The sequence below is a fragment of the Bos indicus x Bos taurus genome, chromosome 16 (assembly GCF_003369695.1).
Source record: "Bos indicus x Bos taurus breed Angus x Brahman F1 hybrid chromosome 16, Bos_hybrid_MaternalHap_v2.0, whole genome shotgun sequence".
In the NCBI taxonomy this organism is placed as follows: Eukaryota; Metazoa; Chordata; class Mammalia; order Artiodactyla; family Bovidae; genus Bos; species Bos indicus x Bos taurus.
In genome coordinates, this window is record NC_040091.1 from 54,891,061 (window position 1) to 54,918,186 (window position 27,126).

At 38.1% G+C, this 27,126-nt stretch overlaps 1 protein-coding gene across 2 annotated transcripts in view; it reads left to right on the top strand.

Moving 5' to 3' along the window:
* Positions 1-27,126, top strand: part of RABGAP1L (RAB GTPase activating protein 1 like) — a 740,636-nt gene that overhangs the window by 132,445 nt on the left and 581,065 nt on the right. For both annotated transcript variants that reach the window (XM_027565384.1, XM_027565383.1), the window contains exons 9-10: positions 3,500-3,602; positions 7,021-7,187. In XM_027565384.1, coding sequence (XP_027421185.1) covers positions 3,500-3,602; positions 7,021-7,187 — 270 coding nt within the window. The remainder of the gene's footprint in view (positions 1-3,499; positions 3,603-7,020; positions 7,188-27,126) is intronic.

Below are 27,126 nucleotides of genomic sequence, written 5' to 3' on the forward strand. Positions count from 1 at the left end.
AGCAGTGCATACTTTGTTCCCTGAATGCTAAGTGAGCAGGATGAGCTGAGACTTTTCTATACATTTATAAATTTTGTTTAATATAAAAGATACATGAAAAAGAAAGCTATATTTATAAACAAAATATATTTTTAGTCAGCCGAATTACTTATATATATTATGCATAGTATATAAACAAAATCACATATAAATAAAATTAATTAAGTTCTTTTGGGGTGGTGCAGATAATGGACTCTGAATTTTCTCCCAGTAGTGAGAATAGTTTTGAAGATACTTGTAGTGTAGGAATAAGGAAATGAGAATTTTTGATTTATAACCATCAATACCTAGGAAAAGCTGAACAGGAAAGTACCAAAAAGAGGTGAAAACTGAGTAGAGTCAGATTTCATGGAACTGGAACACAACTTATAATCCTAGAGATGCCTCAGAAAGTTTGTGAAAGAAGTGAAAGAAAGTGAAGTTGCTCAGTCGAGTCTGACTCTTTGCGACCCCACGGACTGTAGCCTACCAGGTTCCTCTGTCCATGGGATTTTCCAGGCAAGAGTACTGGAGTGGGTTGCCATTTCCTTCTCCAGGGGATTGTCCCGACCCAGGGATTGAACCTGCGTCTCCCGCGTTATAGGCAGATGCTTTTACTGTCTGAGCCACCAGGGAAGTTCAGAAAGTTTGTGGATCTTCATAATTAACTATTGAGACACTAGACCAGTAGTTGGACTCACAGAAATAAAATTTACATTATAATCTAACACACTTATAAATGTTAAAAAAGCTGTAGTAAAATTTTTATGAAATAATTCTTAAATTATGAAATTTAAGAAATAGTGAAATTTATGAAATAATTCATGTTTGATGAAATCTGTTATTTTTTTCTTCTACTTGATTTAAAAGTGTGATCATAATCCACTAACTTGATTTTACTGTTTGGAAATCATTAGCCTGTCAACTCCGTAAAGTCAGGACCATTCTCTTGTTTTCTTTGTTGGATACTCACAGGCATAGAGTGTAACTCATAGTAGGCTCATATTTGCTTAAGGAATGAATGGATTAGCGAGAACTTATGTTTCTTTGTGTGTTGTCTCCTTCTCCTGATAACATCTGTGTGCTTTACCCTGCTGTCCCTACTTGACCTCATAGCTTCGGCTTACTCATAACTTGACAGTAGTTTATTCACGGCTTTGTATGTGATTCTTCAGCTTATGTTCCATTGCAAAGTGCCGTATTCTGTTTCTATTTCCTGGTTTATTTTCTTAAGATGAGGGCGTCTGGTGGTTCCAGCCTGGCCTCTTCGGGGCAGAGGTGTTTGTTGTCCAGATGTCTTTTCCCTGATGTCCCTGATCTTGTCAGCCTTCTTGGGGGAGGGAAGGCCTGCAGAGGAGCTGGGAAAGAACTCTAGAGCAAAGATTGTGAAAGTCTCTTCATAAGGGGATGGGAGCAAGCCAGACTATGTAATAGAAAATATCAAGTACAATAACAGAAGTGACTTGAGGAGAAACTTACTGAAGGCTTTTAATGTATGAGACAGTATTTTTGTGGTTGTGAAGACTAAAGAGAAATAAAAATATGTTTGATTTGGTTAGGCTGTTTTGCTTACAGGGAACAAAGATTCACTTAGAGCACCTGAAGAACAAAAAAGGTACTTGACCTTGATGAAATTAGACCTGAACCTGAACAGTGGTCTCTGTCTGGTCTCTTTCTGTCTGCTTCCCCGCCCCGCATGGGCTTGCTCTTTCAGTGAGCCTCTTTCTTAGGAGCTGCCCCTGTTCTCACAGCCTCTGGTGCTCTGCTCCCTTTTCTCTTTCTGCACCACCTTCTCTCTCCCCCTCCCTTCCTCCCTCCATTGCCTGCCTCTTTCCTTTTTTCCCTGTCCTCGCCTTTTCCCTCCTTGCCCTTTCTCTCCCTCCCTGTCTCTTCTTTGCCCTTCTCTCTAGGTTCCCCACTCTTTCTGCCCCTTCAACTCACCTCCTTTATATGTGCCTTTGTTTTTTTGACTACATGATTCACTGTTTTTAAGGAGTTTTTTGTGTTTTCTCCATTTCTTGCTTAACACTTTAGCAGTTTACTAATACTCTGCTGTTCTTTATATATTTTCCCCTACCTTAAATTCAGTTATAACTTCATTCTGCATGTGATCTGTCATTTTTGTATCAAAACCTTTCAGCCCCACTGCTGACTGCCCACTTTCTTTGGTGTTTGTTAATTGAAAGAAAGAATTTGATTGGTCTAGCTCATTTTTTGGACTCAAGCATAGCATAAGCTCTTGTCCAGAAATGAACTAGATATTTTGGGGTCAGGTGCTCATTCTTGCTCTGAATGGGAGTCTAATTAGACAGTAGAGAGAGAGGATAGGCACATGGAAGGGAGGGAGACAGGGAAAGAGAATGAATATGAATATATAAGTGCGTTGGAGGTACTGGGTGGATTTCCTTTACATGGTCTTGAGTGTTTTTCTCCTCTGCTTTATAGTCTGGTCAGTGAACTATCACCAGTACACTAGAAAAATGTGCATACTAATTACCAACTGACTGAAATAGTTTCATAAGGATTCAGAGAAGCATCTCTGTGTGGGAAATACTGAAAAAAAACTTTTTTGTCTTTTAGCCTGAACTTTTTAGCGCTCTCCATTCATAATATGAGGAAATTGGTACAGAAAATTGAAAGTATTGTAGATAATAATATTCTTTTGCAAATGCTATATTTGTGTACTGTGTGCTTTTCTCCCTTGGGACAGCCTTTAAGCTCCCCCACACCACATACACATACATATACACAACTGCATGTGGCCTTGCTTTCACTATAGAAGTTTCTGCTTTAGTGAGAATCAAGAGCTGGCTTGGTGAAAGTCTTAAGGGGTGGAGGAAGTGAAGAGGAAGAAGAGAAGAGAAGGAGAGAATGGAAGAAGGAGAATAAATATAAGGGTAGAGGAAGATAGTTAACAATCTTGGGTATAGATACAAACCAGTATTAGTCTCCTAATGTTGATTTATGATTGTAAGAAAGTGTCCATATATCTGGCATATAGACAATAGAAAAGTATTAACTTTAAAGGTGTTAATTGTGACAAAGGTAATTAGTTATTTTAAGAATAAGTTAAAAATTAGAACATTAGAAGAAAAATTTTAATATTTTCCTGTGATTAGCTTAATTCTCACTTTATATATCCTTGTATGTCTGGGTATGTGAGATTTTGACAACCAGCCTAAGATAAAGTTAAATAAAACTTCATACCAATACTGTGTTTTTGTGAGTCAGCATGTAAGGGCATACCTTTTATCTTAGAGTATGTGTCTCTAAATAGAAATGCTGGAGAAAGCTGCAGGAGAATTTAATATTTAAAGAAATGCTTCTGTAGAGTGAAAAAAATTTACCAAGAAAATAAATGCCCTGAGTGTAAATTCAAATTTAATTAATTGAATTGCTTAAAGTAAGATATACTTACAAGTTAACATGATGATTTTGGGGGTGTAAATATTCTCAGTGATTTCTGTTTGAAATGTCATAGGAATCCATGGGAAAGAGCTGTGATGGGAGAGCTTATGTTATCACTGGCATGTGGAACCCCAATGCACCAATATTTCTGGCACTTAATGAAGAAACCCCAAAAGGTGACTTTTCCTAAAAGATTACTCAATATTTATTATAAAATTTGCACTATGGACAATATTGTTTTGCCATGTTTAAAAAATATTCTGGTACTTATTTTAAATGGAGTTATTCTTCTTTTCATACTTTATGTATCAGTGGGGATAACCTCCACTATTCAGAAGAAAGCCCTCCAAGGATATGTGGATTAATTTTATTACATTATTTAGGAAAGTATTTGGGCTTAGTGTTTCATGTGTCATAATAGCGTTGTTTTATTTGTAGGGGAAAAGAGAGAATATGAAAAAAATGATGAAAGAAAATTCTGGAATTTTTGCATATCTTTGATATCTATTTTAACTTTTTTTTCTTTATATTACAGATTACTTATATATATATATATTTTTTTTTAATTTACTAATTGTTTATTCCAGTCTTTTGACCTTTGGGCATTTAGTAATGTATATTTAAGATTTCATTTGTGGCAAATACTTTTTTTCAAGCTTTTTATTTTTTCATTTTGTTAATATATCTAGTGTTAAACAGAATTTATACATGATAAATAGGCTCATTTTTCATTTTTCTCCTTGTTTTTATTTTTATTCCTCCTCTATCTAGATATCTGTTCATTGCCCATGTGGTTTTTTGTTGTTTTCTTCTCTACTGTCTGCCTTTAAACTAAAATTTAGTTTCATCTCATGGAGTTATAGTGAAAGTTGTTCAGTTGTGTCCTGCTCTTTTGAGACCCCATGGACTATACTGTCTGTGGAATTCTCCAGGCCAGAATACTGGAGTGGGTAGCTATTCCCTTCTCCAGGGGATCTTCCCAACCCAGGGATTGAACCCAGGTCTCCTGCATTGCAGGCAGATTCTTTACCAGCTGAGCCACCAGGGAAGCCCAAGAATACTGGAGTGGGTAGCTTATCTTTCTCCAGAGGATCTTCCCAATCCGGGGGTCGAACCAGGGGTCGAACCTCCTGCATTGCAGGTGGATTCTTTACCAACTGAGCTACCAGGGAAGCCCTTCATGAGTTATAATCTTCTACTAAATGCTTTACTGTGATTCAACACAATAATTTATATTGAGAAAATCTGGATCAGTTTGCTTGATCTTCAGTTTAATATTATTTACTTTATATCCACAATAGACTTTTGGTTAAAGACAGGAGCATTAGTGAATATGGATATGGAAAGATATTAATGAAGAACAGTAAATTATAATTATTCTTGAATTTAACAGGAGTATTTACCACTTCCATAAATTGCATGCATTTGATCACACATCAAGCTATTTCAAAATGAGGGCTAAAAAGAGAAAAACAATGATGACTATGTAAAATTTAGGTTTTCATATATTAGGAATAAATAATCTTTACACCCACAGTTTGTTATTTCTGGATGCAGACTTGTGAATATCAGTCTATAAACTTCTTCCTTTTAATCATTCAGAAAATCAACATGAAAATGGAAAAATAAGCCAGCTGATAATTTTGATGAATAAAATACAGAAATTTCAAACAATAACTTATAAAAGCAGTTTTTATCTGTTTTTAATGTAACACAGTTCAGTTTCATTTTGTATTTTAACACCTATTTGGTTGTCAATTAAAAATAATTTATTTGAAAATTTATTTGTTCAGTTAAACTATATAATTCTATATCAAAATAACATCCTGATACAGTGTTGAGAGAATCTCAGTTTCTCTTGACTTGGCATATAGAATGCTTGCATTTAGTACAAATGTAATACATCTTTTGTTGAGTTTAATTGTATTAATAGAAGTATAGTTGATTTTAAATGTTGTATAATGGTTAAAAAGAAATTATTGAAGGTTTCTTCTAATGGTAGGCTTGATTATTTGAACTTTCCTTTTAACAGAACTGACAATTGCAGATGAAATATATTTTTAAATTTTAAAATAATTTAAAAATAATGCAGTTATATGGAATAATGAAACCACAGGTTCAAAAAGCCCAATGAATTTCAAAAGGGTAAATCAAGTCCATATCAGCCTATCATCCGTTCAGTTCAGTCACTCAGTTATGTCCAACTCTTTGTGACCCCATGGACTGCAGCACATCAGGGTTCCCTGTCTATCACCAACTCCCAGTTGTCCATCAGCCTATCATAGTGAAACTAAAGAAAACCAATAGACACTGGCCTAGAAGATTCCAGATTAAAATTTAAAGGAGGCTGTAGCAAGTAAGCATTTTAAATGGTAGCTGAAACGTTGACTTACAAGCGTATACTCTTGTTGTCTAAAAAAGCACTTGCCAGGGCTCTGATATATATTATATATATATTTATAGTATATGCTCAGGCGCAAAGTTGTGTCCAACTCTTTGCGACCCTGTGTACTATAGCCTGCCAGGCTCCTCTCTGTCCATGGGATTTCGCAGGCAAGAATGCTGGAGTATATTTATATATATATATAGTGTATATATAGAGTCTTTTGTATGCTATATATAGAGTATAGGCTTTCCTTAAGGCTCTGCTGGTAAAGAATCCGCCTACAATGTCAGAGACCTGGGTTTGATCCCTGTGTTGGGAAGATCCCCTGGAGTAGTGGAAGGCTACCCACTCCAGTATTCTGGCCTGGAGAATTCCATGAACTGTATAGTCCATGGGGTCACAAAGAGTCAGACACAACTGAGAGACTTTCACTATATCATATATTTGTAGTGTATATATACTATAAATAGTATATGTATATTTGTAATATATTTATAGTATGTATAAATATACTGTGTGTATACATGGAGTATATACAGAGAATATTTTATACGTTATGTATGCAGAGAATATGTATATATATATATATATGAAAATTACACAGAGCTATTTCATTAGAGCTTTGGTCAGTGATTTTCCTGAGAGTAAATATATATTATGGACATTGTGGGTATTAACAAATCCCCAGAGACTTCCCTTAAAGCATACAACATTGAATCATTTTAATAAAAATTTTGCAAGCAAATTGAACGAAGTGAAGGTTGAGTGTCTCTTCTGATTTGACATTCCTTCCCATGCAACTCATCAAACAAACCTAATAATTTCTAGTATCTTTTTTTTATTGAATGAAGGGCAAATTTTTGTGATTTTCTGTTTCTAGTGTTTTTTGTTTGTTTTGTTGGGGGGGCAACCTGAAAGATAGTTTTAGTGTAAAAGACATTCGAACTTTTTATTTTTTATATTAAGGGCCTGATTTTGGGAAGGAAAAATTAAAATCATCAGAGAAGATTTAGTCTTTTCATTAAGATGGGATTAGGAGAATTGAGAAATGTACTTGGGAAACTTGATTACTTTTGTCAATCTATGTGTCAGTAAAGCACTTAAACATAGAGGGTAACGTGAGTATAAAGAACCTAAGTTCTTTAACTTTGTTTTCTCAATCAAGTAGTAATAAAATTAGCATAAAACACAGAACATTTCTACTGCAGATAAACGAGTATACATGACCGTGGCAGTGGATATGGTAGTCACAGAGGTGGTGGAGCCAGTCCGCTTTCTCCTGGAGACAGTAGTACGTGTGTACCCTGCAAATGAGCGATTTTGGTATTTCAGCAGAAAAACTTTCACGGAGACTTTCTTCATGAGGTTAAAACAGGTAGGATCTTTTTGTTCTTTTCATATATTGTTTTCTACTATTTTTTCTTTAATGCCAGTGTAATTCCTTAAATAGCAGTAAAAAGCAATAAAATTCTTCAGATAATCAAATGATATTTAGACTTAACAATAGAGTATTTGTAAAATGCATGTGTAAGATTCAGTTCAGTCGCTCTGTTGTGTCCAACTCTTTGTGACCCCGTGGACTGCAGTATGCCAGGCCTTCCTGTCCATCAACAATTCCTGGAGATTTCTCAAAATTCATGTCCATCCAGTCGGTGCTTCCATCCAATCATCTCATACTCTGTTGTCCCTTTCTCCTGCTGCCTTCAATCTTTCCTAGCGTCAGGGTCTTTTCCAGTGAGTCAGTTCTTTGCATCAGGTGGCCAAAGTATTGGAGCTTCCGCTTCAGCATCGGTCCTTCCAGTGAATATGTAAGATTAATGTCAGTTGAAAAAAACAGCTAGTAAAATTATATAGAAATTTGTTTTAGAAACATATAATGGTACCTGTAAAGTATCAACATACTTAATAGAAATATTAAATCATCAAAAACTTTTCTTTTATATACGATTCAGTTCAGTTCAGTTGATTGGTCGTGTCCGACTCTTTGCGCTCCATGAACCGCAGCACGCCAGGCCTCCTTGTCCATCACCAACTCCTGGAGTTCATCCAAACCCATGTCCATCGAGTCGGTGATGCCATGCAACCATCTCATCCTCTGTCATCCCCTTCTCCTCCTGCCCTCAATCTTTCCCAGTATCAGGGTCTTTTCCAGTGAGTCAGCTCTTCGCATCAGGTGGCCAAAGTATTGGAGTTTCAGCTTCAACATCAGTCTTTCCAATGAACACCCAGGACTGATCTTTAGGATGGACTGGTTGGATCTCCTTGCAGTCCAAGGGACTCTCAAGAGTCTTCTCCAACACCACAGTTCAAAAGCATCAATTCTTTGGCGCTCAGCTTTCGTGATAGTCCAACTCTCACATCCATACATGACCACTGGAAAAACCATAGCTTTGACAAGACAGACCTTTGTTGGCAAAGTAATATCTCTGCTTTTTAATATGCTGTCTAGGTTGGTCATAACTTTCCTTCCATGGAGTAAGCGTATTTTAATTTCATGGCTGCAGTCACCATCTGCAGTGATTTTGGAGCCCCCAAAAATAAAGTCTGACACTGTTTCCACTGTTTCTCCATCTATTTCCCATGAAGTGATGGGACCAGGTGCCATGATCTTAGTTTTCTGAATGTTGAGCTTTAAGCCAACTTTCTCACTCTCCTCTTTCACTTTCATCAAGAGGCTCTTTAGTTCTTCTTCACTTTCTGCCATAAGGGTGGTGTCATCTGTAGATCTGAGGTTATTGATATTTCTCCCAGCAATCTTGATTCCAGCCTGTGCTTCCTCCAGCCCAGTGTTTCTTGTGATGTACTCTGCATATAAGTTAAAGAAGCAGGGTGACAATATACAGCCTTGATGTACTCCTTTTCCTATTTGGAACCAGTCTGTTGTTCCATGTCCAGTTCTAACTATTGCTTTCTGACCTGCATATAGGTTTCTCAAGAGGCAGGTCAGGTGGTCTGGTATTCCCATCTCTTAAAGAATTTTCCACAGTTTATTGTAATCCACACAGTCAAAGGCATATAAAACCAAAAAGAAAGAGCACAGAAATCTATCTATAGAAAGTAATAGTGAAAAAGTTTCCAAGTAATAACTGATTGTTATAGTTCTTTTTACCTATGTAATATTATATGAATGTGTTGTTTGACTTATTAGTAAGGTTATACAATTATTTTCGGAGAAGGAAATGGCAACCCACTCTGGTGTTCTTGCCTGGAGAATCCCAGGGACGGGGGAGCCTGGTGGGCTGCCGTCTATGGGGTCGCACAGAGTCAGACACGACTGAAGCGACTTAGCAGCAGCAGCAGCAGCATATAGTGATTTTAATATTAGATGAACAAAATTAGGGTTTCTGTGAAATTCTTAAGTTCTTAAGCAGTGTTAGTATGTAAAACACCCTTTTTGTAAATGAAGGGAGAATGTTACTGTGGAAAATAATTTGAATTCTAACAGTATCTATTGTATGAAATCAGAATGAAATATTCTGTTTGAGTGATAGGAATTTCTCATATCCTATTTAGTCCTCCCTCTCTCCCAAATTTAAAAATGCTTGTTGCTTCATATACTGTAATATGCAAAAAGTAATGTGAAAGCAAGCATCAGTGCAGTGAACAAATACAGAAACCACTTAACCATTTTCATATTACAAAAACTTATCATTGCTCAGTTAGGCTTCATATGCTATACACATACATCTAATTATGTAAATATGTAAATTCCAGTACTCTTGTTTATCTTGCAAGAGTACTGGAATTTATATTTACTTAAAAATAAAGAATATATGAGTGGATTTTTATTATTAAGTGTTATTTTTATATTTTTTAAAATTGCTGATATTGAGTGACTAAGTCATTAAGTACCATAAGATTTCTTAGTAATTAGAAAAATAGTATTTGAGGCAAAAAAAAAAAAAAACCTATTTGACGTCATTTCATATGAATTAAAAAGATTAAATTAGACTCACTTGTAGTACTCAGCTCCATTAAATGTGAAACTGATTTAAATTAATGTAAAATAAGAAGACATTTCTAACTTTGTACTTGGTCGCTCGATTGTGTGTTAGTTTTTTGACCACATGGACTGTAGCCCACCAGGCTTCTCGGTCTGTGGCATTTCACAGACAAAAATACTGGAATGTGTTGCCATTTCCTACTCCAGGGGATCTTCCCAACCCACAGGTCGAATCCATGTCTCTTACATTGGGAGGTGGATTCTTTACCACTGCACTACTTGGGAAGCCCTTCTAACTTTGCAAAGTGAAAGAAAGTGAAAGCGTTAGTTGCTCAGTTGTTGTCTGACTCTTTGTGACTCCATGGAGTGTAGCCCACCAGGCTCCTATGTCCCTGGAATTCTTCAGGCAAGAATAATGGAGTGGGTTGCCATGCCCTTCTCCAAGAGATCTTCCTGACCCAGGAATTGAACCCAGGTCTCCTGAGTTGCAGGCAGATTCTGACCAATGGTATAATTTAATTTCTTTAGTAGATGCTATGTTACTCTGTTTATTATTATTTTTATTTCCTCTAGAGTCATTTTTTGGTGATCCTTGTCTTTCAAGGAATCTTCAGTTTAATCAAGGATATTTAATTTATTGCTTAAAATATTCCCTTTTTATTTTTAATGTCTTTAGAATCTCTATGATCTGCTTTTATTTCTGATACTGTTAATTTATATATTCTCCCTTGTGTTTTTTTTAATCAGCCTACCTTGAAGTATATTGATTTTATTGATTTTCATTCTTCCCCATGGAACCAAATTTGGGGCACATTCATTTCTCTATTGTTTTTATGTTTTTTCTTCTGTTGATTCTTTTTGTTTTCTTTTTTATTTCCTTTTTTTGTTCTTTGGATTTAACTTGTTTAGTTTCTTCATGTGAAGATTTTGAAAAACATTTTTTACTACTATCTTTTTTCCCTAAAATCTTTTAATTTTTAAGATTATAATTTCCTTCTAACTTCTGCTTTAGCTGTACCCATAAAAACTCGATCTTTTGTGTGCTCATAAATTTGAAATGTATATTCTGATTTCCCATGTTATTTCTTTTGTGATATGTGAGTTCTTTGGAAATACGTTGTTTAATTTCCAGATATATGCAGAATTTTTAGATATCTTTCTTAATCTGATTTTTAATTTCATTTTGAACAGAGAACATACTCTGAGATTTGAATCTTTTTAAGTTGTTGAGACTTACTTATCCAAGACATGGCCTATTTTGGTGAATGTTCCAAGAGTATTCCTAGGGAACATGTATTCTGCATTTGTTGGGTGGAGTATTCTATAAATGTCAACTGTGTTACCTTCTATGATGAGGTTTTTCTGTGTTTTCTACTCCATATTCTGTATATTCAAGGAGATCTCTCCATTCTTGTTGGAAAGAACAGTAGCAACTTCCCTGACTGTTACTATGAGCAATAGTAATGATGCAGCCATCATTTAAAGGGAATGTCCTACATGGTGTACCTCCTCAGTACAACTCTGTTGAGATGAAGTGTAGTGTTAGTTGCTCAGTTGTGTCTGACTCTTTGTGACCCCTTGGACTGTAGCCCGCCACTGTTGAGGTGTAAGTAGCTTTATTAACCCCATTTTTTAGATAAACTGTTAGGCACAGGAGGGTTGTTATTAGGTGATAGATCAGGAATTAAGCCTAAGCAGTTTGCCCTAAAACTTATCCTTCTGAAATGTTTATGAGAAATGGAAAATATGGTAGCTGTAACACTAAAACTATTATTTTTTTCCTGAAAAATTTTCCATATGAGCAGTGATCATTTTTGTTGTATTTCACTTGTCTTTCTTTGTATCATCTTTGTTGACATCACTGATTAGATTAGGTATATAGTATATGAAGACGTTATAAGAAAATGTAAGGATTTGTAACATTGGAAACCTTGGAAGTGCAGCGACTGATTCCTTTTCTAAGAAAACAGGCTCTTAGCTGCTGAAACTTGTTTTTGTATAATGCTGATCTGAGAAGAGCACTCTGCTTACATGGAGTCACTTGAAAATGGTTTGCCAAAAAGATCTCTTGCTCTAAAAGCCTTTTTTTTGCTAATGAACATCCCATATTTTACTATTGGATGCTTATTCCACTGTCTTAAAGCTTTGCTGCCTGTTACCAGGAAATAGGCCTTAGTAACTTTTACCAGTCTTATTGACCTCATTGTTAATGAGTTTAATAAGATGCTCTCCTTCAGCTAGGTTTTAGTAGGGGTCAAGATCCAGAAATCAAGAGGGCATTCATGCTTGATATGAAGTGTTACTAAACTAAGAGGGTCAAAGGCCTGTATCATAATAAGTAAAATTAGTTTGCTGAGATACCACTATTCATTTTAGAAATGATTTTCAGTGCTTTGTTTATTAAATATTTATTGAGTACCTTTAGCATGATAGTGTTGGGGATAAGTGAATGAATAATACATGTTCTCTTGTCTTTAAAGAGTGAAGAATGTAATGGTAAAAAGATTACCCTACTAGATGATTCATGCAACGGTGGAAGTGTATGCACAGTGCAGAAGTGACACTCACTAATCATACCTGTCAACTTGGATTGGAGTCAGGTTCCTAGGATTGAATCCCAGCTTCCCCCCATTTCCTAGGTATTTAGCCTTAGGCAAGATGCTCCTCATCTCTGAAGTGGGGATTTTTGTTATACCACCTCAGATTTGTGTAAAGAAAACTGTTTCCTTTACTACTGTTCCCACCACTTCATTTCTGATACTAGACAGGTGGGTGTTTTTTCTATACCAATTAATTCTCCAACGTGAAACCAATTGGATGGCCTTCAGTTCAGTGATGACAGTACCTGAAGTTAGCATGGACCTCACAGTTTAAGGGCTCAGTCCCACAAAACTGTTCCCCTCCTCCTTACTTCAGATACCAACTGCAGGTTCAGGTTGTCACCTGTGTTTCTGACCAACCAGCTGTAATTTGGAGGTTCCCACAACCTCCCCCTCAGGTTTGATGATTTGCTAGAATAACTCACAGAACTCAGGAAAGCAGTTTGCTTAATAGATTACCAGGGTATTAGAAAAGGATACAACTCTGGAACAGCCAGCTAGCAGAGATGCATAGTGCAAGGTATCGGGGATATACCGTCTTACCACCCTCTACCTCCACTTGTTTACCAACCCAGAAGTTCTCTGAACAGTTAAGTTAGGGGTTTTTTGGATGCTTCATTCTGTAGGCACAATTGAGTAAATCATTGACTGTTAGCCGTTAACTCAAGCACCAGTCCGTTTCCCCTCCCTGCAGGCTGGTGGAGCAGGGCTGAAAGTTCCAACCCTCAAATCAATGTGATAGATTCCCCTGGCATCCACCTGCTCTGTTTCCAGCCCGCATGTCCTTAGGGGCTTTCTAGAAGTTACCTCATTAACATAAATTCAGCTGTAGTTGAAAGAAGCTCATTAGAAATAACAAAAAATGCTCATTTTACCTTTATTGCTCTGGAACTGTTTCGTGGTTTAAGATTTTTTTTCTTTTGGTGACACCTTGCAGCCTGTGGAATCTTAGTTTTCTGACCAGCGATCAAGCCCATGCCCTCTGCAGTGGAAGCATGGAGTCTTAACCACTGGACCACCAGGGGATTCCCTGGAACTATTTCAGAAAATGGATAAAAACCAAATATTGTAACAAATCTTTCACCTTTATTGCTATGGTGCTGTTTCAGGAGCCAGGATGAAGACCAAAATATGTATTTCTTATTATATACAATATCACAGCTCTCATGGTGATTAAATATGAATTCATGTAAGGCCCATTAGCACAGTGTTTATCACCTGTTACATGCTCAATAAGTGTTAGCTATTATTGTTATTAATATTAATTAATACTTCTTGTCTTCTATTTAGTCTGTATTCTTTTTGGACAGATTCTTTTGTATCTTAGGCCTAAAATAAATGAATGAATAAATTAACCAATAAATGAATAACTAACTCTTGAAGAAAGGTCAAGATTTTGAATTGTGGTAAGACAGAGAAAGGCATTTTAGTCAGAGACAATAGTTGAGTGAGTTCATACAGCTCTGATGCAACATGATATGTTGAAGATCTTTAGGAGATTAGATATTGCTATATTGCTGAAGCATCAGTGGGCATGGTGGGTAATTATTCTGAATAGGTAGGTCATTGCTATGCTTAGTACCTTATCCTCAAGTTGGGAGAATTTTAAGCTCTGAATGATAATATGTTTATAATTGGCAAAGTTCAGTCTGATAGCGGTGAAAAGGATATTGACACTGGAGGCAATGCATATGAAGTAGGAAGGCTGTTGTGGCCAAGATGTGAAATGATGAATGCTTGAAGAAAGGCGATGGCAGTGGGGATAATTGTTCAGTCACTAAGTCATGTCTGCCTTTTTGTGACTCCGTGGACTGCAGCATGCCAGGCCTTCCTGTCCCTCACTATCTCCTGGAGTTTGCCCAGGTTCATGTCCATTGAGTCGGTGATGCTATTCAACCTATCCTCTGTTGTCCCCTTCTCCTCCTGCCCTCAGCCTTTCCCAGCATCAGGGTCTTTTCCAGTGAGTTGGCTCTTTGCGTCAGGAGACTGAAGTACTCGAGCTTCAGCTTCAGCATCAGTCCTTCCAGTGAATATTCAGGGTTGATTTCCTTTAGGATGGACTAGTTTGAGCTCCTTGCTGTCCAAGGGACTCTTGAAGAGTCTTCTCTAGCACCACAGTTCAAAAGCATTAGTTCTTCAGTGCTCAACCTTCTTTATGGTCTGCCTCTCACATCCATATATGACTACTGGAAAAACCATAGCTTTGGCTGTATAGACCTTTGTCAGCAAAGTGATGTCTCTGTGTTTTAATAATGCTGTCTAGGTTTGTTGTCACTTTTCTTCCAAGGAGCAACCATCTTTTTCATGGCTGCAGTCACTGTCCACAGTGATTTTGGAGCCTAGGAAAATAAAATCTGCTGTTGTTGCCATTTCCCCCCCATCTCTTTGCCATGGAATGATGGAACTGGATACCATGATCTTAGTTTTTTGAACGTTGAGTTTTAAGCCAGCTTTTCACTTTTGTCTTTCACCTTCATCAAGAGGCTCTTTGGTTCTTCTTTGCTTTCTGCCATTCAGGTGGTATCATCTGCATATTTGAGGTGTTGATATTTCTCCTGGCAATCTTGATTCCAGCTTGTGATTCATCTGGCCTGGTATTTTGCAGTGGGGTAGTAGAAAAGATGTATTTGAGAGACTTTAGGGAAGTAAGAATCAAGATCTGGTGTTTGATTTGATGCGAGGTTGAGGGAAAGCAAAACCTAGGATTACTTCTATGTGACTGGGTGGTTGTTGATCGTTCTGATTGACATAGACTTTCAAGGAGAAGTGTTTGCAGGTTCATGAGGAAAGCTAGCAGAGGTTTAGACATGCTAAATTTCACATTTCAAAGGGACGTTTAGGTTTAGTAAGCAGTCAGATATTTGTATCCTACACTTGGGAAATAAAGATTTTAAAAGTGGTTAATGCTTGAGAATTGTGAATAGGAATAGGTGAAATTACCCCAAGACCAAATGTTGAAAGAGGAGACATTTAAAAGATTGGTATAGGAAGAGGATTGAGCAAAGTGAATGTAGAAGGATTAGCACAGATCTTGGGGTAAAATCACGAGTGTGAGGCCAGGAATAGCAAGGGGGGAGATTGTTTCCAGCAGGAGAGAAGGCCTGCAGCATTAGGTACTGCAGGGAGGTTAGATTGGGATATGATTGGTAGATAAGAGATAAAGATCTTAGACTATAAAACCTGAACAACTTGAGAGGAGTATTGGGGCAGAAGTCAGACTGCAGTTGATTGAGGAGTGAGTGGGAGACAAGATGTTTTCATACTTCACCCCCTTAAACTGGGGACAGAGAGAGGCTGGGTACAAATCCAAAATATTATGATACATTTTACTTTGCTTTAAATACAAAGTAAAAATTTTTAGAAAATTCACTTCAGTTCAGTCCTCCTGTCGGACTTTTTGGGACCCCATGAACTGCAGCATGATAGGCTTCCCTGTCCATCACCAACTCCTGGAGTCCACCCAAACCCATGTCCATTGAGTCAGTGATGCCATCCAACCATCTCATCCTCTGTTGTCCCCTTCTTCTCCTGCCCTCAATCTTTCCCAGCATCAGGGTCTTTTCCAATGAATTAGCTCTTTGCATCAGGTGGCCAAAGTATTGGAGTTTCAGCTTCAGCATCAGTGTTTCCAGTGAACACCCAGGACTGATCTCCTTTAGAATGGACTGGTTGGATCTCCTTGTTGTCCAAGGGACTCTCAAGAGTCTTCTCCAACACCACAGTTCAAAAGCATCAGTTCTTCGATGCTCAGCTTTTGTTATAGTCCAACTCTCACATCCATACATGACCACTGGAAAAACCATAGCCTTGACTAGATGGACTTTTCTTGGCAAAGTAATGTCTCTGCTTTTGAATATGCTATCTAGGTTGGTCATAACTTTCCTTCCAAGGAGTAAGCGTCTTTTAATTTCATGGGTGCAGTCACCATCTGCAGTGATTTTGGAACCCAGAAAAATAAAGTCAGCCACTGTTTCCACTGTTTCCCTATCTGTTTGCCATGAAGTGATGGGACCGAATGCCGTGATCTTAGTTTTCTGATTGTTGAGCTTTAAGCCAGCTTTTTCACTCTTTCACTTCAATCAAGAGGCTCTTTAGTTCTTCACTTTCTGTCATAAGGGTGGTGTCATCTGCATATCTGCTGCTGCTGTTGCTGCTAAGTCACGTCAGTCGTGTCCAACTCTGTGCGACCCCATGGATGGCAGCCCACCAGGCTCCCGTCCCTGGGATTCTCCAGGCAAGAATACTGGAGCGGGTTGCCATTTCTTTCTCCAGTGCATGAAAGTGAAACAGTGAAAGTGAAGTCGCTCAGTCGTATCTTAACTCTTCGCGACCCCATGGACTGTAGCCTACCAGGCTCCTCCGTCCATGGGATTTCCCAGGCAAGAGTACCGGAGTGGGTTGCCATTTCCTTCTCCTGCATATCTGAGGTTATTGATATTTCTCCTGGCAATCTTGATTCCAGCTTGTGCTTCCTCCAGCCCAGCATTTCTTATGATGTACTCTGCATATAAGTTAAATAAGCAGGGTGACAATATACAGCCTTGACGTACTCCTTTTCCTATTTGGAACCAGTCTGTTGTTCCATGTCCAGTTCTAACTGTTGCTTCCTGACCTGCATACAGGTTTCTCAAGAGGCAGGTCAGGTGGTCTGGTATTCCCATCTCTTTTAGAATTTTCCACAGTTTATTGTGATCTACACAGTCAAAGGCTTTGGTATAGTGAATAAAGCAGAAATAGATGTTTTTCTGGAACTCTCTTGCTTTTTTGATGATCCAGCAGATGTTGGCAATTTGATTTAAAAAAAATTTTTTTTTTTAATTTTTTTAGAAAATTCAGTCTTTTTTTCTGTTTTTTTTTTTTTTTTTCTGGATTTGGAAGTCTAGCCCTCTGCTAGTGATTCTGCTGAGTGAATACCTCATCAAAATATGGGTGCAAGTGCCAAAAACTTTTTGTTGCCAACATTTAGAGGAATGACATAGCAGATACTGTAAAAGTGAACTCATTTCTTTCTGCTGAAATGCTATAGTTAAGAAATTATGTAGAAACTGTAAATTAGTAGATAGAAAAACGTTCTTGAGGTCTAATAGAAAACTTAGTGATTGTAGTCAACAATCTAGTGGGCCCTTTTTCCATGGGTTCCTCAAGGGTGGATTCAACCAATGTTTAGTTGGTCTTTGGATTAGTCCATGATTCAGTTCCTGGTTGGTTGAATCTGTGGATGCAGAACTTGCCGATACGCAGGGCCACCTGTACTATATCATTTTATTTGAGGTACGTGAGCATCTGTAGATTTCAGTGTCCACAGTGAGGTCCTGAATCCAGTCTTTCCATAGATACTAAGGGTTGACTGTACTGTACTATAAATTTTAAAAGTTGTTAAGAGATTAGATCATAATTATTCTTACCATAGGAAAGAAATGATAACGATGTGAGGTGTTGGCTTATGCTACAGTGGTAATCATATTGCAATATATAAATATGTCAAGTCAACACATTATACACATTACACAATGTTATATATCAGTTATATCTCATTAAAATAGAAATTATGCATCACTTGGTATTTTCTTTTTTTTTAAAAACAATTATTAATTATGGGAGGACTTCCAAAGCAGCTGGTAGCAAAATGAGAATTTTGGAAGGTACTAATGCTTAAAATATTATCTGCTTATTACTGTGACATTTCAGAGTGATTTTTTACTGACAGGTTTTTTTTTTTTTTTGGTTTGCTTTTATTTTTGTGTTTTTTCAGCCACACCACGCTGCCTGTGGGATTTTAGTTCCCCAGCCGGGGATTGAACCCAGGCCCTCAACAGTAAGAGTGTGGGGTCCCAACTACTGGGCCACCAGGGAATTCTCTTAAATGACAGTTTTAAAATACCCCAAAGTAGAATTCATAATGAATTGAAGATACTCATGTCTTTAAACTATGGTGACATCACCTGCTGCTACATTAATAAATTGCTTAAGAAGTAATTTGACGAATTATTTTTTCTTTTTTTTCTTATTACTAAAAATAAATGCTGTGCATTCCATCATCCATAAAGTGTTTATTGGCAGGATTCTTTCATAAGAAGGTTATCAGAATATAACCTTTGTAGTACTGTTTTTTTGTTTGTTTGTTTTATACTTGTTAAAATCATTGAATAATTTTATGTTCTGCTGGTCCTATTTTGCTTAAAGAAAGAACTATAAGACATTCAGCTGTTACCATTTACTTTCAGGTTTGATTTGTATTGTGCTATAGAGTGTATCTTACTATGAGACTACCTCAAAGGAAATAGAGTAAAGCAGGTTTTCATTCTGGGTACTGAAATGAGAATAGATTGTTTATTATAGGCCTTCATTGAAAACTTGAATTTATTTATTCTGAAAAGGATTTATTCTGAAAATTTGTTGTTGTTCAGTCACTAAGTCATGTCTGACTCTTTGTGACCCTATGAACTGCAGCACATCAGATTTCCCTGCCCTTCACTATTTCTTGGAGTTTGCTCAAACTCCAGTCCATTGATTTGGTGATGCCATCCAACCATCTCATCCTCTTGTTGTCTCCTTCTCCTCCTGCCTTCAATCTTTCCCATTACCAAGGTCTTAAAAATTAGTGTTTTTAAGGTCTGAAAAATTAGTATTTTCAGATATCAAAAATTAGGATTTTAAGTTTTGAAAATGTAAGCCAGAGAGGAGAGACTCCTTAAATATATATGTACTCTTTTTCTGGACATGGAACAATGGACTGGTTCCAAATAGGAAAAGGAGTACGGCAAGGCTGTATATTGTCACCCTGCTTATTTAACTTATATGCAGAGTACATCATGAGAAATGCTGGACTGGAAGAAGCACAAGCTGGAATCAAGATTGCTGGAGAAATATCAATAACCTCAGATATGCAGATGACACCACCCTTATGGCAGAAAGTAAAGAGGCACTAAAAAGTCTCTTGATGAAAGTGAAAGAGGAGAGTGAAAAGTTGGCTTAAAACTCAACATTCAGAAAACGAAGATCATGGCATCTGGTCCCATCACATCATGGGAAATAAATGGGGAACGAGTGGAAACAGTGTCAGACTTTATTTTTATTTTTGGGGGTTTCAAAATCACTGCAGATGGTGACTGCAGCCATGAAATTAAAAGACGCTTATTCCTTGGAAGGAAAGTTATGACCAACCTAGATAGCATATTCAAAAGCAGAGACATTACTTTGCCAACAAAGGTCCGTCTAGTCAAGGCTGTTGTTTTTCCAGTGGTCATGTATGGATGTGAGAGTTGGACTGTGAAGAAGGCTGAGTGCCGAAGAACTGATGCTTTTGAACTGTGGTGTTGGAGAAGACTCTTGAGAGTCCCTTGGACAACAAGGAGATCCAACCAGTCCATTCTCAAGGAGATCAGCCCTGGGATTTCTTTGGAAGGAATGATGCTAAAGCTGAAACTCCAGTACTTTGGCCACCTCATGTGAAGAGTTGACTCATTGGAAAAGACTCTGATGCTGGGAGGGATTGGGGGCAGGAGGAGAAGGGGACGACAGAGGATGAGATGGCTGGATGGCATCACTTACTTGATGGACGTGAGTCTGAGTGAACTCCTGGAGTTGGTGATGGACGGGGAGGCCTGGCGTGCTGCGATTCATGGGGTTGCAAAGAGGCGGACACGACTGTGCGACTGAACTGACTGACTGACTCTTTTGCAATGCATTTAAAAAGTAATAAGCCAGTTGTGAAGCAAAGCAAAATGGTAAGCACCGTGACTTGGGTTCTTTTCATTAAGTACTAGTACCTCTCCCTTGTCTTTCATTCGTGTGGAGTTTAAGAAATCACACATTACCGAGGCCATGTTATCAAGTGGCCTATTAGTGAGGAATAAATGATCCTTTTATCTAAAGATTTATATTCTTTTAGTGTGTTGAAAATTTAATAAAAACAAAAAGCTTCTCACTTGGAGAATAATGTGACAAGGGTATTATGGTGAACTAGCAACCTAATTGATATTTAAATAAGGAAATTTTGCTTATTTCATAGTCAAATATATTTTCTTAAGGTATAGATAATATTCTTGCGCTTAAGACTATGGTATTGCTCTTAAAATACTAGTTGTTTGAAATGTTGAAATTATTTTCTGTGTTCGGAGATAGTTGATTTTGTTGCCAGTAATGGTGTGCAACATTCTTAGCTGTGTTGTCCTTCTTAAAAGTATTTTCTACTTTGCGCTGGTACCAAAATTTCGTAAAAATTGATAACAGTTAAGTTATGTTAGAGATAAAAGTGTGAAAGCATATGGAGATAGGAGCTTGGAAAAAGCAGCACTTCAGTGAATTCAGTAATCTTTTATTTCATAAGTTAGGAATATATATAAATAAGATAGTTTCAAGAAAAATAGCTGATTAGGTGAAGTTATTGTAAAATAGAGCTCAGTTTCAAGGGATCAGCTGAGTCAGCAGCACTGAAAACATGTAGGGGATGGTTCTTAAATCCTTGCTTCATTTGTAGATTTATGGTAAACTCTAAAGAGCAATCGGAGGCAATTATAGAGAAAAAATTGTGTTAACGAAGAAAGAAATATTTATATTCATTTTAAAGGTAATCTTAAGAAATGTTATTTACATTAGGTTAATTCAGGAAATGCAAAACATTTTGAGGCCAGTACAACATATTTTAATGTAGCTTGACATTTCTTGAAATACAAAACATATGTTGTAGAATTAGTAGGGTTTAAGTAATTTAACGGAGAAGGTGATGGCACCGCACTCCAGTGTTCTTGCCTGGAAAATCCCATGGATGGAGGAGCCTGGTGGGCTGCAGTCTATGGGGTCGTGAAGTCGGACACAACTGAGCGACTTCACTTTCACTTTTCACTTTCCTGCATTGGAGAAGGAAATGGCAACCCGCTCCAGTGTTCTTGCCTGGAGAATCCCAGGGATGGGGGAGCCTGGTGGGCTGCCGTCTATGGGGTCGCACAGAGTCAGACATGACTGAAGCGATTTAGCAGCAGCAGCAGCAAGTAATTTAAATTGAGATTTCTGTAAGCACATCTGATTATTATGATGAACAAACTTTCTGGAAAAGGGTTGCTGATTATTATGGAGATTTTTAAACTCTTAATAATAATGACAAATTAAGTTATGTTTAGTTTTTGGAGCATCTGACCTTAAATGACATAGTGAAATTTACATTTGATTGAGATCAGATCAGTCGCTCAGTCGTGTCCGACTCTTTGCGACCCCATGAATCATAGTACGCCAGGCCTACCTGTCCATCACCAACTCACGTCCATCGAGTCAGTGATGCCGTCCAGCCATCTCATCCTCTGTCGTCCCCTTCTCCTCCTGCCCCCAATCCCTCCCAGCATCAGAGTCTTTTCCAATGAGTCAACTCTTCATATGAGGTGGCCAAAGTACTGGAGTTTCAGCTTTAGCATCATTCCTTCCAAAGAAATCCCAGGGCTGATCTCCTTGAGAATGGACTGGTTGGATCTCCTTGCAGTCCAAGGGACTCTCAAGAGTCTTCTCCAACACCACAGTTCAAAAGCATCAGTTCTTCGGCGCTCAGCCTTCCTCACAGTCCAACTCTCACATCCATACATGACCACTGGAAAAACCATAGCCCTGACTAGACGAACCTTTGTTGGCAAAGTAATGTCTCTGCTTTTGAATATGCTATCTAGGTTGGTCATAACTTTCCTTCCAAGGAGTAAGCGTCTTTTAATTTCATGGCTGCGGTCACCATCTGTAGTGATTTTGGAGCCCAGAAAAATAAAGTCTGACACTGTTTCCACTGTTTCCCCATCTATTTCCCATGAAGTGGTGGGACTGGATGCCATGATCTTCGTTTTCTGAATGTTGAGCTTTAAGCCAACTTTTTCACTCTCCTCTTTCACTTTCATCAAGAGGCTTTTTAGTTCCTCTTCACTTTCTGCCATAAGGGTGGTGTCATCTGCATATCTGAGGTTATTGAGATTTCTCCCGGCAATCTTGATTCCAGTCTGTGTTTCTTCCAGCCCAGCATTTCTCATGATGTACTCTGCATATAAGTTAAATAAGCAGGGTGACAATATACAGCCTTGACATACTGCTTTTCCTATTTGGAACCAGTCTGTTGTTCCATGTCCAGTTCTAACTTGCTTACTGACCTGCATACAAATTTCTCAAGAGGTAGATCAGGTGTTCTGGTATTTCCATCTCTTTCAGAATTTTCCACAGTTTATTGTGATCCACACAGTCAAAGGCTTTGGCATAGTCAATAAAGCAGAAATAGATGTTTTTCTGGAACTCTCTTGCTTTTTTGATGATCCAGCGGATGTTGGCAATTTGATCTGTGGTTCCTCTGTCTTTTCTAAAACCAGCTTGAACATCAGGAAGTTCACGGTTCACATATTGCTGAAGCCTGGCTTGGAGAATTTTGAGCATTACTTTACTAGCGTGTGAGATGAGTGCAATTGTGTGGTAGTTTGAGCATTCTTTGGCATTGCCTTTCTTTGGGATTGGCATGAAAACGGACCTTTTCCAGTCCTGTGGCCACTGCTGAGTTTTCCAAATGTGCTGGCATATTGAGTGCAGCACTTTCACAGCATCATCTTTCAGGATTTGGAATAGCTCAACTGGAATTCCATCACCTCCACTAGCTTTGTTCATAGTGATGCTTTCTAAGGCCTACTTGACTTCACATTCTAGGATGTCTGGCTCTAGGTCAGTGATCACACCATCGTGATTATCTGGGTCGTGAAGATCTTTTTTGTACAGTTCTTCTGTGTATTCTTGCAATCTCTTCTTAATATCTTCTGCTTCTGTTAGGTCCATACCATTTCTGTCCTTTATCGAGCTCATCTTTGCATGAAATGTTCCTTTGGTATCTCTGATTTTCTTGAAGAGATCCCTAGTCTTTCCCATTCTGTTGTTTTCCTCTATTTCTTTGCATTCATCGCTGAAGAAGGCTTTCTTAACTGTTCTTGCTATTCTTTGGAACTCTGCATTCAGATGTTTATATCTTTCCTTTTCTCCTTGGCTTTTCGCTTCTCTTCTTTTCACAGCTATTTGTAATGCCTCACCAGACAGCCATCTTGCTTTTTTGCTTTTCTTTTCCATGGGAATGGTCTTGATCCCTGACTCTAGTACAATGTCACGAACCTCATTCCATAGTTCATCAGGCACTCTATCTATCAGATCTAGGCCCTTAAATCTATTTCTCACTTCCACTGTATAATCATAAGGGATTTGATTTAGGTCATACCTGAATGGTCTAGTGGTTTTCCCTACTTTCTTCAATTTAAGTCTGAATTTGGCAATAAGGAGTTCATGGTCTGAGCCACAGTCAGCTCCTGGTCTTGTTCTTGCTGACTGTATAGAGCTTCTCCATCTTTGGCTGCAAAGAATATAATCAATCTGATTTCGGTGTTGACCGTCTGGTGATGTCCATGTATAGAGTCTTCTCTTGTGTTGTTGGAAGAGAGTGTTTGTTATGACCAGTGCATTTTCTTGGCAAAAGTCTATTAGTCTTTGCCCTGCTTCATTCCGTATTCCAAGGCCAAATTTGCCTGTTACTCCAGGTGTTTCTTGACTTCCTACTTTTGCATTCCAGTCCCGTATAGAGAAAAGGACATCTTTTTTGGGTGTTAGTTCTAAAAAGTCTTGTAGGTCTTCATAGGACCGTTCAGCTTCAGCTTCTTCAGCGTTACTGGTTGGGACATAGACTTGAATTACTGTGATATTGAATGGTTTGCCTTGGAAACGATCAGAGATCATTCTGTCGTTTTTGAGATTGCATCCAAGTACTGCATTTTGGACTCTTGTTGACCATGATGGCTACTCCATTTCTTCTCACTTATTCTGGTATAGAGATGTAGTGTATATCATATATGTTGGATTTGGTACATGAAATGTTTTGAATTTTTATATGAAATAAATGTGACAGATAAAGCTTTTTCTCAGTAAATAGTTAAAAAAAAAATAAACCTATTGAGTGTCCCTTTATGTCTGGAAGCCTTGGTTTTCTTATTATAAACTAATAATGTGGGTTAGTAGTATTACTGAATTTTTTTCTAAAATTCTGTGACATTTGGATTAGTGAATTTTTAGTACAAATAATTCCATGATTGTTGTAGTCAAGTTAATTCAAAATTAATTTATAATATCTATTCTAGTGGCACAGTGAGAATAAGATATTTCAAATAACAACCTTATCCCCAAAGGAACTTTGTGTCACCTCGTATTAATAAGAAAATGTATAAAAATTGCCATTTTACTTGGAGGGTTGTGATAAATACTAGATAAAAATAATGTACAGAATTCTGTGGGGTTTAGAAAAGGGAGGGACCATAGCAGTAGAATGAAAGAAAGTGGTGATTAAAAGAAGCCCCTTTGAGGATCTTTGTGAGTCATGTTCTGTGATCACAGTAGAGAAGGAATATTTTAAGGGTGAACAAAATTTCTCTTCTTCCCTTTTACGTTCTTTGGCTGGTCTAATACGTAAAAAAATATAAGACAGATTAATAGGAGGAAAATTTAATTATGTGCTTGTGGGAGCCCTAGAAAGATATGAAGACTCAAAAGGCAGCTGGTAATTGAAGCTTATATTCCATCCTGATCCAGGGAACAGGGAGGAATCTGGGAATGCAAAGAGGAGGAAGGTCATTCACAGGAAGTGGGAGGAGATATTTGGGGAATTAAAAAAACAAAACAAACAAACAGGTAGTCCTGTTACAAGATAAGTTTCTTAAGTAAAAGGATATCTCTCTTAGCAGCTTTCTCCCTTTCTTATGTAAATTTAGGCAATTGAGGGAGAGGTAGAAGAGCTTTCAAGAATCTGCTGAGTTTTGATTGCCCTTAGCTCAAAATAGTAATCCTTATGCTTGTTAATGAACTCATGTTTAGCTGCTTGCCTCTCAGTAGCCAATACTCATTGTTGGGAAAGGAAATATTGCCTTAATAAGAAGACTGGCAACTGGGGAGAAGATGGACTCATGCCAAGAACCATCTCCTATGATTCTGCTTTGTTGTTGCTCAGTCCCTCAGTCATGTCTGACTCTTTGAGACCCCATGGACTGAAGCCACTCCAGTCTTCCCTGTCCTTTGCCATCTCCTGAAGCTTGCTCACACTCATGTCCATTGAGTCAGTGATGCTCATCCTTTGTCATCCCCTTCTCCTCCTGCCTTCAGTCTTTCCCAGCATCAGGGTCTTTTCCAATGAGTCAGCTCTTTGAATCAGGTGGCCAAAGTATTGGAGCTTCAGCTTCAGCATCAGTCTTTTCAATGAATATTCTGGTCTGATATCCTTTAGGATTGACTGGTTTGATCTCCTTGCAGTCCAAGGGACTCTCAAGAGTCTTTTCCAATATCACAGTTCAAAAGCATCAATTCTTTGGCGCTCAGCTTTCTTTATAGTCCAACTCTCACATCCATACTTGACTGCTGGAAAAACCATTTTTTTGACTAGGTGGTAATTCTTGATAAGAATTAAAGTGACATGAGATAGATTAAAGGAAGAAAATAAAAAGTTTAGTAGCACATGTACATTAGGGCTTCCCAGGTGTTGTTAGTGGTAAAGAACTTGCCTGCCAATGCAGGAGACATAAAAGATATGGGTTTGATCCCTGCACTGTAAAGATCCTCTGGAGGAGGGCATTGCAACCCACCTCAGTATTCTTGCTTGGAGAATCCCATGGACAGAGGAGCCTTGTGGGCTACAGTCTATAGGGTTACAAAGAGTCGGACATGACTAAGCAACTTAGCACACAGCATATACATTGGAGAGACCAAGGAAAACTGAGTAATTCACCAAAATGGCCAAATCCCTCAACTTAAATACCATCTTCAGTTGAAGACAAAAGAGCATGTTGGGCAGAGTGTTTTTGGAAAAAGAGGTAGTTCATATGGATCTGGGAAAGCAAATGTTTGGTAAACAGATGTTTACTGGGCTACACAGTGACAATGGGACAGAGGGGACTCTGAAATCTAGGCCCTACTGAGTTTCCCCATCACACCTAGCCCATATCCTTTGCAGGTTGTTGTAGCTCTGTTCCAGGAACAGGCCTGCTATCTAAATTTAGGCAGTGAGGGGGAAGGTCAAAGCTTTTTCCTGAGTCTTTTGGGCCTTGATTGGTTCCAACTCTAAATAATCTAAATTCCAAAGAGACATTTTGGGGTGGTAAATTTTGCTGGCCTACAAGGGGAAGTTATAGAGAAATGAGAAGCAGAGTCATAATATTCAAGAGATAAGACTGGAGATCACTGTTAAGGAGAGAAGAAAAGCTTCTTTCTTTATAAGCTGTTCTCCGGAGGCCACCATCCTGTTTTGTGTTTTTAGTTGACATCGTTTAGAGGGAGGAGGCTTGCCTGAAGAAAAGGGTAGATTTTAGGGCATGACAAGAGTTCATCATAGCTCTCAGAAGCTCCTGTGGCTTGAACCTTATTAAAAGGAAGGGAGCCATCTCTTCTTTATTCTCGAGGAGAGTATGATCCAGGCTGGAGATGGAAGTAGCTGCACTTTCTTAAATCTTGTCCTAGCTCAGGCCTCCTTTAGGCTTGTTTTGGGCTCTGGGCTAAAAACAGGTTTAATGTTAAAATAACTATTTTTTGCCCTCCTCCCAGATCTCTTCTTTGCTTTCAGGTGCCTTAACATTCTTTTCACTTGGAGGTAAAGCCTTTTATCAGTTACTAGAGTTAAAAAGCATAAGAGGAAGTTTCCCTTTTGAAGATGCATGTTGATTTAAACCTATTTAAATATGATCAGTTAGGGGAGGGATCAGTTGGGAATTTGTGATTAGCTGATGCTACTACATATAAATTAG